Source organism: Nesoenas mayeri (genome assembly GCF_963082525.1).
Source record: "Nesoenas mayeri genome assembly, chromosome: 2".
Classification (NCBI taxonomy): Eukaryota; Metazoa; Chordata; class Aves; order Columbiformes; family Columbidae; genus Nesoenas; species Nesoenas mayeri.
In genome coordinates, this window is record NC_137543.1 from 116,686,979 (window position 1) to 116,701,430 (window position 14,452).

A 14,452-nucleotide genomic window follows, 5' to 3' on the forward strand; every position below is an offset into this window, starting at 1 on the left:
AAGTATAAAATACAAAACAGAAAGAAAACAAAGTAATAAATAAACATCATGATGAAAGGTAAAAAAGTGTAATTTATGTCTTAGACCAACATAACCAAGATGTGTATGCCATCTTTGGTTCTGCTGCCACAGGCAGAACTAATTTAAAAGCCAAGTCTGTGGAGTCTGGAAACTGCAGTAACATCCTAGAGCAATTAAGCAAAGAGAAGGTACCATCATTTAACCTTGAAGTTCTGTCTTTTTAGTATCTAGATTTATTTATTACTTTAAGCTTTTCATCCTAACTACCTGCAATTCCTTCTGGTAGACAGCAATAGAGGAAGATTGTGTTAACCTTGCATAGAATTTGATTAAAGAATAAGGTTGGTGGCTTGTTTGTTAGACACCAGGTTAGGCTGATGAGTGGATCAGATCTTTGTCAGAGATTTTTGGATAAGAGTAAGCTTCCTTCCTGTTGTGTGTACAAGAGAAAGCATTATTCTAGTATTTACATAGAATAAGAACATGTATTTTTTTTTTTTTTTTTCCTAATTTGTTCCAATTTAGAAGCCATCTCGCTATGAAGCCAAACCATTCCTTCCAAACATTTCCAAATGTGGCTCTTAGGACCCGACTTGTTTCTCTGAGAGTAGTGAGATTTTTGGTGGCTAAGAACACTACATTTTTTTTTAGGCCTGAATTTCACAAATACTTATTTTTTTAAACTGACATTAAGAGAGGTAACAAATACTTCAGGTCTTATTTAACTAAAATATGTGTATCAAGTCAATTTAGGAGTGTTTTAATTGCTGTGGCACACACACTTTTAGGACTATTATGAATTGTAATCTTGCCTTCAAATTCTGAATTTCTGTCCCCATATGATAGTTCAGTTCTATCCAGATCACTGATTTTTTTTATTTTCACTTTTGCCCTAGTTCTTTTTATTCTTGGACTTTATATACACAGCTTGGCATAAGAAAAAAAACAAATTAATCCTTGAGTTCTTGAATGGGTGCCAAGATAACACTGTGATACATGAGGTATGGAAGTGTTTGTGTAGTACACGTTCTGTTTAGCAGGGAACATTAACTTGAGCTCGAGTTGAGAGCAGAGGTTTTATACCACTAATTCGTAGAAGAAGAAACTTTATAGAAGTAGTTTACCTGTATACCCTGTTCCTATATTTCACAGAGATGTTGTAATATACCTAAAATGTTTTTCATTTCCTCGATTTGTAAGTATTTAATAATTGGATTACAGTAAAGGTTTGCTGATGTTCATGGTCTGTAACTAATTGATTAGAAAACAAACAAGCCAAAACAAAATAAACCTAACCAAACATGTATTTGAGTTTACCATCCATTATACTTGTTTTCAGTGTTCAGTCATCTGGAAACAATACTGCTAAAATGGAGGAGATACCCAATTCTGTAACCTTCTGCAATGTCAGAAGGAGGGGAGGAGGCTGAGGATTTGAAAGGGAGTTGTTGGGCCAGTCATGGACTGTCTTGTTTTGACCATGAATATTAAGCAAAGAAAAATAATGCTAAATAAAATCTCCCTGTAATATTTCTTTAGAGTATATATGAATGTCACTCCTAAGCAAACAACTGTTGTGTTGAGAGTTAATATTTGTTGAGCATAACACCACGAAAAACACTGTCGTGATAAGCAGAGTTACTTAACATTTTTTATTTACAGTTAATAAACACAGTGTTTTGCTAAATAGAATTTTCACTTGCAGCAATTAGTTCATAATTTCTCTTGCCTAGTTTGCCTTATGCTATAGTAGGAATATGGTTGCTTAGAGCATAATTGCTTGTCTATCCAAGCTCAAGACAGGAACATGAGAGATGCACTCTATCTCATTGGATAATAATGCTGGCTGAATTACGCTTCAGCACTTCTGCCAGTCTCTTCATGGACGAAAATGGTAGCTCTCCCCTGTTGCCTGCCTCGTGGCATTGTGTTGTGGTGTAAACTAACGAAAGATATAGCTTGGTACTATAGGAATAACTTGAGTGGGGAAAGGCTGGGAGATGAATTTGCTAGGACATCTGTATGCAGTAGTATGTGTACTTCAAGCTGAGTGATGTGTTGGTAGCTGATAAAGTCTGATTGTTGAGTATGTTTGTTTTCTAAATGCAAAACCTCTATGAACAGGTGTCCAAGATTGAGATTAACAGGCTGCATTAAAAAAAAAAAAAAAAAAAAAAAGATAATTTCTTAATGTTTTTCAGACTAGTAATTAACTACACAGATAATCCACCTCCTCCCCCAAAAATATATATATGTAGAGAGAGAGAAAGAGAAGATGCCAAAAGTAATGAGACTATACCATGAATCCATTAATAGAAGATTCAGCAGATGCTTTCTTTGGACATTGACAGCCCTTCTTTATTTTCAAGTTTAATATAATTTGAATAAATTAGTCATCAACATTCTCTCTATTTACACATTGAGTAAAGCTGGATGTGTGAAAAAACAATTCATTTCAACCTAAATAGTATTTTGGGGGTAGAAGGCATCAGAAAAAGGTAAAAAACAAAAATTAAGCAGATAAATTTATTTTTCGTGCCACTTCTGACAGCATGGCTATATATCCCCTCAGCCCAACTAAATTATAGTAGGGAAAAAGCATATTTTCCTCACTCAGACAGGTTCAATTTCTCTGTGTTTCTTTGTCAGCCCATAGGTTCTAGTTCAAAACCTTTATCTTCAGCACGGCTGAGTTTAAGTCTGTGACTATGAAGAATAATACATTCAATTTGAGATTGAGAGGGACAATGGATATTTTTCCCCATCTCTTTCTGCTTCCCCAGAAAAGTCTGGTCTTTCCTCAGTTTATTGTTTTTCCAGTTGTTAGGGAAAATGTCAGGAAAGGTATTTCAAGCTTTATCTTGCACACCTCAGTAAGCAGTATAATCGTTGAGTCAGTCTCAATTTGTCCTTTCAGCTGCTAATTTAACAACTACTCAGCTATAGAGAAAGGAAAAGAGACAAAGACCCATTCCTTAACAGTTGATGATGGATTCAGGAATGCAAAGTTAAGGAGACCAGTGTTCAAATCTCTGCACAGCCCAATTCCAGCAGACTTTGTTGTCCCTAGAAGAAGGTTCTTTACATGCAAGTGAGCCAAGTTCTGCACACAGAGATGAGATATTGATTTGATCACAGAGTTGTACAAGTCTGGATGCTAGATCAAACTAGCATACTAGCAATACAAAAGTCTCAGTCATTTATACAAAATCTTATCACTGTACACACACCTTCAGGGCAGTCCTGTGGGGCTGATTGGTTACAATATTTGCATACAAATTACATAAAACTATTCTTACTGTGCATGCTCAGTGAGTAAGGGTGTTCTCCTGGAGGTGGGTAGGCTTTGACGATGAGGAGTGGTTTTGTATAATATTAAAATGATATTATAATGAGCAAAATTTAGGTTAAGGACATCCGTGAAATTTGACAATAAACAATAGATACTCAGCTGTCCATGGTTGACTTCTCAATTACCAGATGGGTTTTGTTTTACAATTAAAAGTTAATTGCTGCTAGACAACTCATTTATTATTTGCCTAATTTTAAGCTTCTCACAGGCCTCATGGTCAGGTCTTTTGGCCTATCTGGCAACAACTTGAAACTAAATTTTCAGTATCCTGAGCACCTTAACTTTGTACCCTATTCAGCATATGTCTCTTTTTATGATTTTAAGCAGAAATTCTATTCTGAACCCTTCAAACCTTTTCCAGTCAAAAATTTTAATACGATCCTTTGGATAAGTTTAATGAATCTATGTTCCCTAAATTAAAAATGTCACCAGTGAATTCCCCAAACTCATCTCAACTTATTTTCTTGTAGTGGCAAAGTGGTTTTTACATCAAAACAAAATCCATGTGGAAAAAAATGTCAGTTGATTGGTATCTGTCATTCTGAAGTTGTTTGAGAACTAGTATTTAATTAATATTGACAAATCAAGTCTGAGGAATTAATATTTCAGTATGGAAATTTCTGGGTCTAATGGTTGATTGCAGCTTCCAAATGACTTTGCAGTTCAAATGCCTCACTGATACTTGAGACTCTCCAAGGCGTTGTCACATCCTGCCCAGAGGTTTGAGTCAGGGGGAGAAGTGACTCAGGTTTGTGGGTCCTCTTAGTTGAAAAATGGTACACACAGTACTTAAGGTCCGTAAACAAAAGGCTTTTATTTTGCAGCTTGGCCCAATTGGTATATGGTTTGGTGGCAGAAGGATTGACATTATTGTAGGTTCAATTGGTAAACATAAAAAGTTTGCAGCATACGCGGGGCTGTAAATCTTGTGTTACTATATTACTTATACTTCTATTCTTTTACTTCTCTTTTTATAAGAAAGAAAGAGAGAGAAAGATTTCACCATCCTTATGGCTCTGCTTTATGTGTGATGGAGTTCATAGTCTCAGATCCAGCGATGTGGGTTGTCCTCTGGTGTCTTGTTCAGTTTATGTGGTGAGACTGGTGGGCAGAGTGGTCCTCAGGATGGTGGGTGGGTACCGCCAGTGCTTGCACAAGGTGGGGCTACATAGCCCTCTGGGTTGCCCGCTTGTGTAATTTTTGGTCTTTTGTGGAGGTGTTATTGTGAAAGATAGAAAAGTCTGGGAGGGGAGGTGACCGTGAAAGATTGACAAGTCTTGGGCCATCTGAAAGGGTCTCAGCTTTTCCATTTGTGCCATGCTATCAGAAGGTGGAGACATGTGCCCTCTGGCGCGTCCTCCACCTCCTGTATCAGCCAGATGGTCTTTGTCTGTTGCTCATTAGCTTGCCATTGGTATGTAAAACGCAATTCACCTTATACTGAATGTCCTATCTCCTAGTCCTTGGAATGTCCAATCTCTTGCCTCTGGATAAACTGATTTTGCCACAATGTTTGAGCCATTATCCTTATTAGTCTCTGACAGGCATCTACAGTTTTATGATACTAAATACTGAGTTACTGCTGTGGTGGTATCAATTACTTCTAGAGCTTCATTGATTCGGAACATACCAGCATTGAACACTTCCAGGTTGCTGGTATCTTCCTTGATGTGAGAAATGTCAAGTCTCCAGAGTAAGATATGTATATAGCTTCTTTTCCATAAAGTCTCTTCAATCTTGAGCAAATTTTTCTTTTGAGGGAGTTTCTGAGTGTTATTCGCAATGAATAGCTCTAATACTCAGAAGCTAATTGCTTTGGATACTTCTTTCTAGGTAATGAGTTAATGATTTTATAGGAAGTTCCTCCCTGTGAAGGAGCCTGACTCTACTTGAGTGAGGAGTCTTCTCATGCTCCCTCTATTGACAGCAAAGAAAATTTCCCTTGAGAACGAGTTCTTTCCCTAAGGTTTTCAGGAGCAAAAGGAGAAACTTTGAAGTTTCATTGGTGCCAGACATGTAGATGCAACTCTGTAGGAAGAAGAAATGGCAGTGCATTCAGAGATTTGCTTTGTGCTTCATCTGTAAGACTGAATGCAAGATTGCATCACTGGTTATTGGTTTCTGCTTTGTGCTGCAACAAAATTTATCCTGGCTTTGTCCAAAAATTAGAAAAAAATTTAAAAAGTACATGAATTTCACTGAATCAGACCATTAGTGGTGGTTTTGTTTTGTTTTTCCACTGAACTGACTGGTTGATTCACTGAAAATTGACTAACAGAAATGTTCATGCCAATAGCTGGTTGTTTTTTTTTTTTGCCAGATAAATACAAAGCAAAAACAAGGACAAAAAGGAATTCTTATGCAAGATTTGGGACTTCAGTAGTTTACACTATAAAAATTATATGTGAATTTTAAAAGAGTATAGATATTCCAGCATCTCTCTTCGTCAAGCATAAAGTAGAATGGATGAGAAGACTTCATATGGTTTCTCTCTTAACAACTTTTAAGATTGTCTGCCTCTAATTCTGAACAGTATTCTTCTCTTTATAGAATTTAGAAATCTCATACTAGCTACATAGGACAGTTTTCTAATCCTTTCCTCTCTACTTATTTTTTTCTCTTGGGATTAGCATGGTTTATTCAACTTCCATAAGTTTGAAGCATGAATTGGTTGTCTTAAAAAAGGAAAAGTAGTTAACCTATTAACAGGTGGTGTTAAAAATACTGCTCCTCTTCACATATCCATTCTTTTAAGTTGTATTCTCACAGGATTTGGGAATAAAATGAGAAGAGAAAGGACACTGGCTTTATTTATATTTTTCAGTTCTTAATGTTTGTTGTACAAAAGATGTACTTGTATGATCTTCACAGAAGCTGGTTTCCCTAAAAGTAACAAATTTCATCTTTTCGTTCTACAGAGGCAATGTTCCTCAGAGCTCTGTTTGTTGTAAATGTCACCTTTCCTCCTTATGCCTTATGAGATTCTGACCATTAACACAGATAATGTTGCACGCTTGTCTCCAACATAAAAGGGAATTTGGAGAACTGAAAAGGAAGTAACAAATGAGTTCCAGAATAAAAAGACAGATCGTTAGGTCTCTGAAAATCTGAACTTAAGTATGGGAAGTGAATGCCCTTGAAAAAGGACGTACTTCTCAAAAATGGACGTACTTCTTGAAGAATCTTGTGAAATTTTTCGTTGCCTACTGCAGTGGGTAGGAGAAAAAGAAATCTAAGACTAACACTACTGCTTTCTGTTGGTTGGTAATTGACATCCTAGGCTTTTATTAATTGTATCCTTTCTCCTTTGTCAGTTCTTCAAAATTGCTGCTGTTTCCCTGACCTTGGTTGTCTTTGCCTAAGCACTCAGTGACTAAGAATTTTTTTGTTTTGTTTTCCCCCCAATATTCCAACAGGAATTTCTGGGAGAGTTGCAAGATCTCTGATCTTCATGTGTGGACTGAATATATCACTGCTCTAATACATCTAAGAAGCAGGATTATTCCAGAAATTGGTTGTCAGATTAGTAGCTGGTCCTTATTGTATGACCATACCCAGAGGAACACACTTGGAAATATTATCTCTGTTAGATCTGTGCTTCTGCAAAAGGCTGAATTTTGAAAAACAGAGTAGCAAGAGACATGGCTGTTCTTACTTCTGACTTAGATCATCAATATGGAAAATAGTATTACCTTAACGTTAAAGACCTGTATGAATTTATAAGCTTTTGATTTATGCATAACTGGTCTTATGCATCAGAAGGCACAAAATGTTAAAGACCAGATTAGCCAACTGCATATGTAGCCAGACTAAATTTGTTTCTCAGTGGGCTTCCTTTTGTGATTGAAGAACAGTGTGCATGCTGTCGTAAATGTCCCTTGCAGGCTGCGTGCTGATAATACTGTTTCATACAGAAGAGTTCTACCGTTTTGTCCCCGAAAGTTTCAGATCCTCTATTTCACATATAAAATGTAATATGGTATATTAAAATAAGCTAGGTTTAGTGCAAGATTAAACCGTGCTCTTGTTATAGGTCATTGTTAGCGTCAATGCTTTGGTTTATTTTGTCTCAGTTGTGCTGTGCCAAAGAAGTATCATGTGAAAATGGCATCCATTGGTAAATGTAATTTGGATATGGTTCATTTCTATAACTTTTTTCTTTCAGTGGTTTAGTGTATGAAAAATAAAGCCTCCATCTTGTTATGTCCCCTTATTTACCTAACTTGCCTTCATAAGTCATATGTAAGCTTGAGAAGAAGATCCTCTTTATAGTTAAAGTTTAATCACTCTAATTATGTTGAATGAGCAGTAGTACTGTGTTATATAGTGGTCCTTTAATTTAATTACTGTACATCCATAAATGTAGCATTTAGTGCGTTTTCTTCTGGATTCCTAGATACTTGAGTAGGAGGCATGTATGTGAAGTCTCCCAAATTGGTAACTTCTAATCACAATTGCTATCTGTTTTCTTGTTGAAAATGTAATTAAAATACTGTAGTTTGCCTGTGCTGTTCTAAATTCTAATCCACTTAAAGGAAGAGAAATGGCAGCTTAAGCTATAGTATCTTGCCAAGATTCTTACTCCCACTTTGCTAATTCACACCCTCTTACCTAACTGGCTTTAAAAAACTACTTCAACCGATTTCTTTTGTTAATGTACAACACTTCAAAATTAGAATGAAAAGTTTAATGGCCTAAGTACAGTGCAGTCCTATTTGAAAAGCCTGATTTATCTTCTGTGGTTCCTTTTTTTAATACTAGTATTTCCTTGTTATGCCCTTGGTATTTCATAGCTGTCCTTTTTAAGCACTGAAGCAATTAGTTTTGAGAAGGCTGATTCTTCAGGGTCCAGTGCTTTCCTGCCTTTCATTTGCCGAAGCTGTACATTTTAATGAAGTTGTTTCATCTGTGCTGCCAAACACTAGAATTTTGCTGCTTCGATTCTAATTATCTCTGCTGGCAAATGCTATGTTTTATTAAAGCTGTCAAGTGCACTGTTCATTAAATGGCCACAGTCTGTGGTGCTGTGCACACAAATTTGATCGGCTTTACTCCTGGATAGATTATGGAGAAGGTAAATATTTTTATATAGACCTCTAAAACTGAGTCTAACAGCAATCAGTGATGACTTAGATAAGTAAAGCATACCTGTAGCTTCTTGGAGCCTTGTATCTTGTCACAAACCATCTATGATATATACATTAAAACTCTGGTAGTACAGCTGAGTTTACAGTTTGTAAGATTATTTTATTCATTAAAAGACCATTTTCTTTCTCAAGATATAAACTTGAATTCAAGATGCCATGTAGATATGTGCTTTAGGGTAAGAGAAGGTTTTTTTGCATATGCTTTGATATAAGTAAAAGTATAAGTGCTAGTCTCTCAATAGAGGGTTGTTGTGGTATAACTGATTCCGTTAAAAGCAAAGTGGCTTCATTTTAATGTTACTAATCTGGTGAATGCAAAAGCTTGCAATCATAAGCAACTACAAGCTTCTCTTGTAACTGCATATCTCAAAAGGGCATTTTACTACAAGATGTTTACTTCAAATAAGTGGGGCAGAAATAGAAATATTGTACTTATAAAGAAAATATTTGTCAGTTTTCCTGTTGGTACTTGTGGAAATTTTTTTGCTTTTATTAATTTTTAGTGTATTATTATTTAACACAAATAGTCATTCTTTTTGGTATGTTGTTTTCTGAATGTTAAGAGAATTACTAAGACATTGTGATGACAGACTACACTGTTAATCTTTTGAAAAACTGTTTTTCTTGCCCTTCAGCTGACTGTAGGAAACAATGTCAAATTGATTTTTAGTACCGTGGCTCTATGGTATCTCTTTCCTGTATTGGTTACCTTATCTTTTGAAGTACGTAGTGTTTATACTTTTCAACATTCCTTCTAAATTTATCAGGCTGTATTTTAAACTTTTAGAGGAACAGGTATTTATTGTACTCTTTATAGGAATCATAAATGACATCTCAAAATGCTATGTAAAGTAAATAGAACTTTGGGACTCTTGGAGATATATATACATATGTGTGTATATATATATGTGTGTTTATATATATATATATATATATATATATATATAGGTTTTTATAGGAAACTAAAGGCTGTGAGCTACTCTTTCTTGACTCTTCTCCTCATGATCCAGTTTAAAGTGCTCTAGTATGAATAGAAAATTCATACAGCCTGAAGTTGAATAGGAGGCTGTGTATGTTTATATATTTCCTAATCTGTTAATGTGTTGTGCCTTATAATGTATATTTCTTTGTGTTTACAGGAACTAATAGCATTTAATTTTAGTTTTTCAGTGCAGAAAAATGAAATTAATGCTCTCAAAGCAATCATCTGAGCCTCTGCCTGTCAGAACCTTTCCTTTAGTAGTTAAATGTTTGAAGGAAAACACTTGTTCTTCACATAGCAGGACCCTTGATACCACTGTAACCAGAGGACTTCCGAAGTGGCATTGAAGATAAAATTCAGGATACTGTGAAATGTATCAGAGTAGTTAGGAAATAAAAATCAGGAGTGTCTCTCTTGCGAATTTCTTGCAACCAATTATATGATGTTTTCAGGCAGGGATTGCAACAGTGTGGCTTATCCTAAAGGCAGTGCTGATGACTTAGTCCTGACTCAGCTCAAAAAATGACTTATGAACTGGAGATACCAGTCTGAATATGCCATTCATAGGTTGATTTGAAGTGAATTCTTAGAAGAATAGTAAAATGTGTTTTTTGTCGTTGATGCTGGTTCATGGTCAAACAACCCAATTCTGTACCAGCTGTGGTATTTAGATGGTCAATAAGATAATCTCAAAGAAGAATTGGTTGCACCTGTTTTTTTCAAGCATACATCTCAGACAGAAGGTGATAAATGCCTGAGGAAAGATACAGAGAAAATAAACTGTTCTTGGCCACTGGTGCTCTTCTCCTAAAGGAACTCTCAGGAAGAGTGTTCCTTTGACTGTATCCAAGGGCTGAAGTAATATTTGTTATCTGAAATACTTAGCCCAAGTTCAGACCAATAATCTTATGTCTTGTTAAACTTAAAATGTAACTTTTTTCCAAGGACTACTGTCAGACAGGATCAGGATAGATGGCATGTTCTGCAGCAGTGAAGTAGTTGAGTGATAGCAGGATACCGAAAGATTTGATGGGAAAGGGAAACATGGAACTCACCTAGGGGCATATGCGAAGTCTACATTATGTGAAATGTGGCAGTTTTTTTTCTTAATGTTATTTTCACTTTGTATGTTTCTATTTGGCTTTGAGTCTGAAAAACTGGACAAAATGTTTCCTGAACTTTCTAAGGAGATTTGAAATGTATTCAGGTTTATATTTCTATCTAGACTCAGATTTGGAAAAGCTTCTCCTACTTTGGCTTCTTGGAAGTTACCTGAGTTATTACCATCACTAGTGTGAACAAATAAATATTTTCATTTTGCACTGCCTTATCCATGATTTTCAGGTTGAGTGTGCAAGTGTGTTAAGTAGAGAAGAGGAAAGTAAATGTATTTATAAACCCTGGCACCTTTCTCTTATACATATAGTCTCAGAAAATTGTGGAAAATCACTGAAACAATCATCAAGCGTAAGAAAGGTGTAAGAGTGATGCAATTTGATACAGAAATAGGTCTTTAATGTGCATGTGAAAATTTTCATACTTATGAATGTATACAGACAAAAGCAACTAATGGATTTTATGACATAGTATAGGTTATCAAGGTGAAACTGAAAAGAGTAAAATCGATACTGTTAATAAAAGAAACACCATACAAAGGGATATGTTCCTGTTTTTGAATACATAGAGATTGGGCTGATAAAGCTCTATACTGTTTCTTAAAGTCCTTAAATTTTAGACTGAAGTAGGAGCTATTTCAGTTCAAAAGAACATGGAAGAAGTTTTGGTCCAGTATTTTAGTTTTGGCTCCCTGAAATTTATATTCTCTAAGATATTTTGCTGGTTTTCCAGTATTCTAAAAGTTGGATTTTAAGGGATTGAGAGAGTATTGCCTTTATATTACTACATTTCTGGAAGGGAATAGTAGTCTTTTAAATTGTTTGTTTGTTTTTACAGGAACACCAAGACAGTATACTTGGGAATACAATGCAAACTGCAATTGCCTTACTGAGTAACATGGTTGCTAACAAGAGCACGAACATGACGTTACTCTTTGAAGAAGGTATGTTGTGTTTATCTTTAGTTATTCCCTTTACTATACGTCATTCCCAATCCATTGTAATATCTGGCACTTTGTAAAACTGTAACCTTGTGTATATTTGTCTTCTATACTGGTTGTTAGATAATTGCATTGTAACTGGCTGGTATTCCTCATTACTTCATCTACCTCCCTTGCTGATTTAATCATAACTTCTAGAAAGCTGTTGCTCCACAAAGCTGTGGTTACAAAAGTGTTACTGACTGGAAGTTACATTATGCCTGTGAATATGGCTTTGGAAAGGAATGGGCTTGAGCTCTGACCATAACAGCGGAGTGCAGGCAGAGAGTCTGCACATTTTTCCTTTTCTCACTGCTCAAACCTGTGAAAGGATAAGTTGTAGAATATTTCTGCACTAGCTTCTGTTCCAGTGTAGTCCTATAGAGTAATGAGATGGAGCCCAAACTGACTAAGGAGTCTTGGTATACAAACCATTCCGTGTTTTCATTTCGCTATATTTTATTATTGAAACTCCTTTTATTAACAAATGGTTGTGGTTTACAAAATGAAGACAAAGTTTCTGCTGTTGGAAATCTATATAAATCTTAAAACTTGTTTAGAAATATACACATTGATAGAATTATTTTTTTTTTCATCCTTCATGAGTGGATGACATTCAGTAATACAGATCCTACGCTATTCTTTGTGCTGTTTGTGTAGAATAAATCAAAGACTTAGACTACTGGCTTAGCAGTGTCTGGCCTACTCCAGAAGGAAAAGGAAGAAATTTGCATAGAGAGACAGTGAAGAGACAGCTAAGCCTCTTGTGAAGCCAGGAGCTGAGAGAAAACCTTTTCAAAGTCTCTAGGAAAAGACATATGAGGTTTTGTCTAGTCATTGCATCAGAGGAGGAACCAGATGAGACTTAGTGTGATTAATGGTTGAAGTATACACACTGATGGTGATATGGTGATGAGCAAATTTGAAGAATTGGATCTGCCTTAGATATGTATTTGGGAAAAAAAAATCAGAACACATACCAGCCTAAAACTCCATCAAGATTTGCAGTAGTGATCATGCCCTCATTTTCATAATTACTTCAGTGGTTAAGCACCCACCTAGAAAGTGAGAAACCTGAGTTCATGGTCTTTTCTACTCTGAAGGGATTGAATAGACACTGCCATCACTCAGGAGACAAACTGGAACTTGACACTGTAGCAAAGAAAATGCATCTCTTCTTTGTTTGAAACGGTGATGTGAGAACAGGGACAGAAGAAGAGGAAAATATGACTGCAGAGGGATAGTACATTGCATTGTGATTCTTTGGTTGTTTCTCAGCAAACTGCCTATTGCACTCAGAATTGCTTGGGGATTTCTCAAGGTTTAGATGTAAGTGCTGCTTTTATTCTCTTTGGCCACATCTGCTTTGTGCTGGGCAAAATCCTAAGCTAGCACTGACTTGAGCTGCAAAAGGATAACTTGTTAAAACTGCACAATAACGTACAGAAAAGTTAACTCAAATTCTATAGGCACTGTAGCCACGTAATTGGCATGCCTAGGTAGAAGTAATATACTCTTTCTGCATGGCAAATTAGGTGCAAAACTATTTAACAACATGGCAATATTGCATACATTCCCTACATACCTCCTCTTTATTGTCTCACACAACAAGCTCCCATGTATTTTTATGCTGCTGGTAATATATCAGTACTCTTTCATTTCTCATCTGCTCCAAAAATAAAATGCATCTCTTCCATCATGCTAGTTTCCAAATTAAGGAAGTGGGATAGAAACATTATTAAAGTCTTTTATCTTGTGCTATGTCATAAATGACTGCAGTAATATTTTCAGACTGTTAGTGATTGGATAACACTAACTTGGGCTCACTGAACTTCAGCAACATGACTAGGAAAAACAGCACAGCAGCCAAAAATAATTTCTCTCAAGTAAAATGTCCTTATCTTCTCTCATTCCTTTTGCCCATTGGCTGATCTTCAGGATACTGGGAACCTGGATTTTGACAAGAGCTTTATTGATTAAGGGCCTAATTGTCAAATAAGGAACTTCTGAAATTTGGTTTGTGAGAATGTTATGAAGGTATTGATCTTGTAATGGTAGACTGTAAGATTTTCTTTGAATGAAAAATGGACAAAAGTTATTCCATACAAACTGGAGGGCTTTTTATCCTTTTCATTACTAACAGTAAATATGTAGTGTTCCCTACAAGAAAATAACTCAAGCTTCCTCTGACACTCTCTTTCATGTTCTACTTTGTCATTCTAAAATGATTTTCCTGTTATGGAGAAGAACATGGACACTAAGCTCCCTCTTGCAGAAAAGAAGAGTCCAAGTGGAAAAGCTCAACATGAGTCAGCAAGGTGCCCTTGCAGCAATAAAGGCAAATCAGGGCTGCCATAAGGAAGACTGAGGAAAGTGATTATTGTCCTCTATTCAGCACTTGTGAGATTGCATCTGGAATTCTGTGTCCAGTTTGGGGCTCCAAACTAAAAGACACTGATAGGAGCAAATCTGGAAGGAAGCAACCATGATGTTTTGAAGGTTGGGCTGTGTGGTGTGAATTTCGAGCCTTTGCCTGTACTATTACATTAAGTTATTGCTTCCCAAGTGCGGAAGTTTGTATTTGCCTTTGTTAAACTTTTAGAGGTTCCTGGCAGGCCGTTCCCTGAGCTCTTTCTGAATGTTGGCTCAACCCTTCATCATATCAACTACTTGCCTCCTTTCAATGTCATCTTCAAACTTGCTGAAGGTGCATGTTATTCTGTCCTATTAACACTCTGTGTCCAGGCTGTTAATGAAAGCATTCAACATTCATGAGATATTCTGCTGTCTTAAAAAAATGCTGAAGACAGAGTATTATGGGTCATCAATTTCCTTTATTTCCCCATTACAGTGTG

General features: G+C 36.1%; 1 protein-coding gene across 1 annotated transcript in view; it reads left to right on the top strand.

Annotated features, from left to right (window-relative positions):
• Positions 1-14,452, top strand: part of ULK4 (unc-51 like kinase 4) — a gene marked incomplete at both ends in the record, with an annotated part of 236,773 nt that overhangs the window by 135,530 nt on the left and 86,791 nt on the right. Inside the window, one exon of the mRNA XM_080338597.1 lies at positions 11,456-11,561. Within this exon, the coding sequence (XP_080194723.1) occupies positions 11,456-11,561 (106 nt within the window). The remainder of the gene's footprint in view (positions 1-11,455; positions 11,562-14,452) is intronic.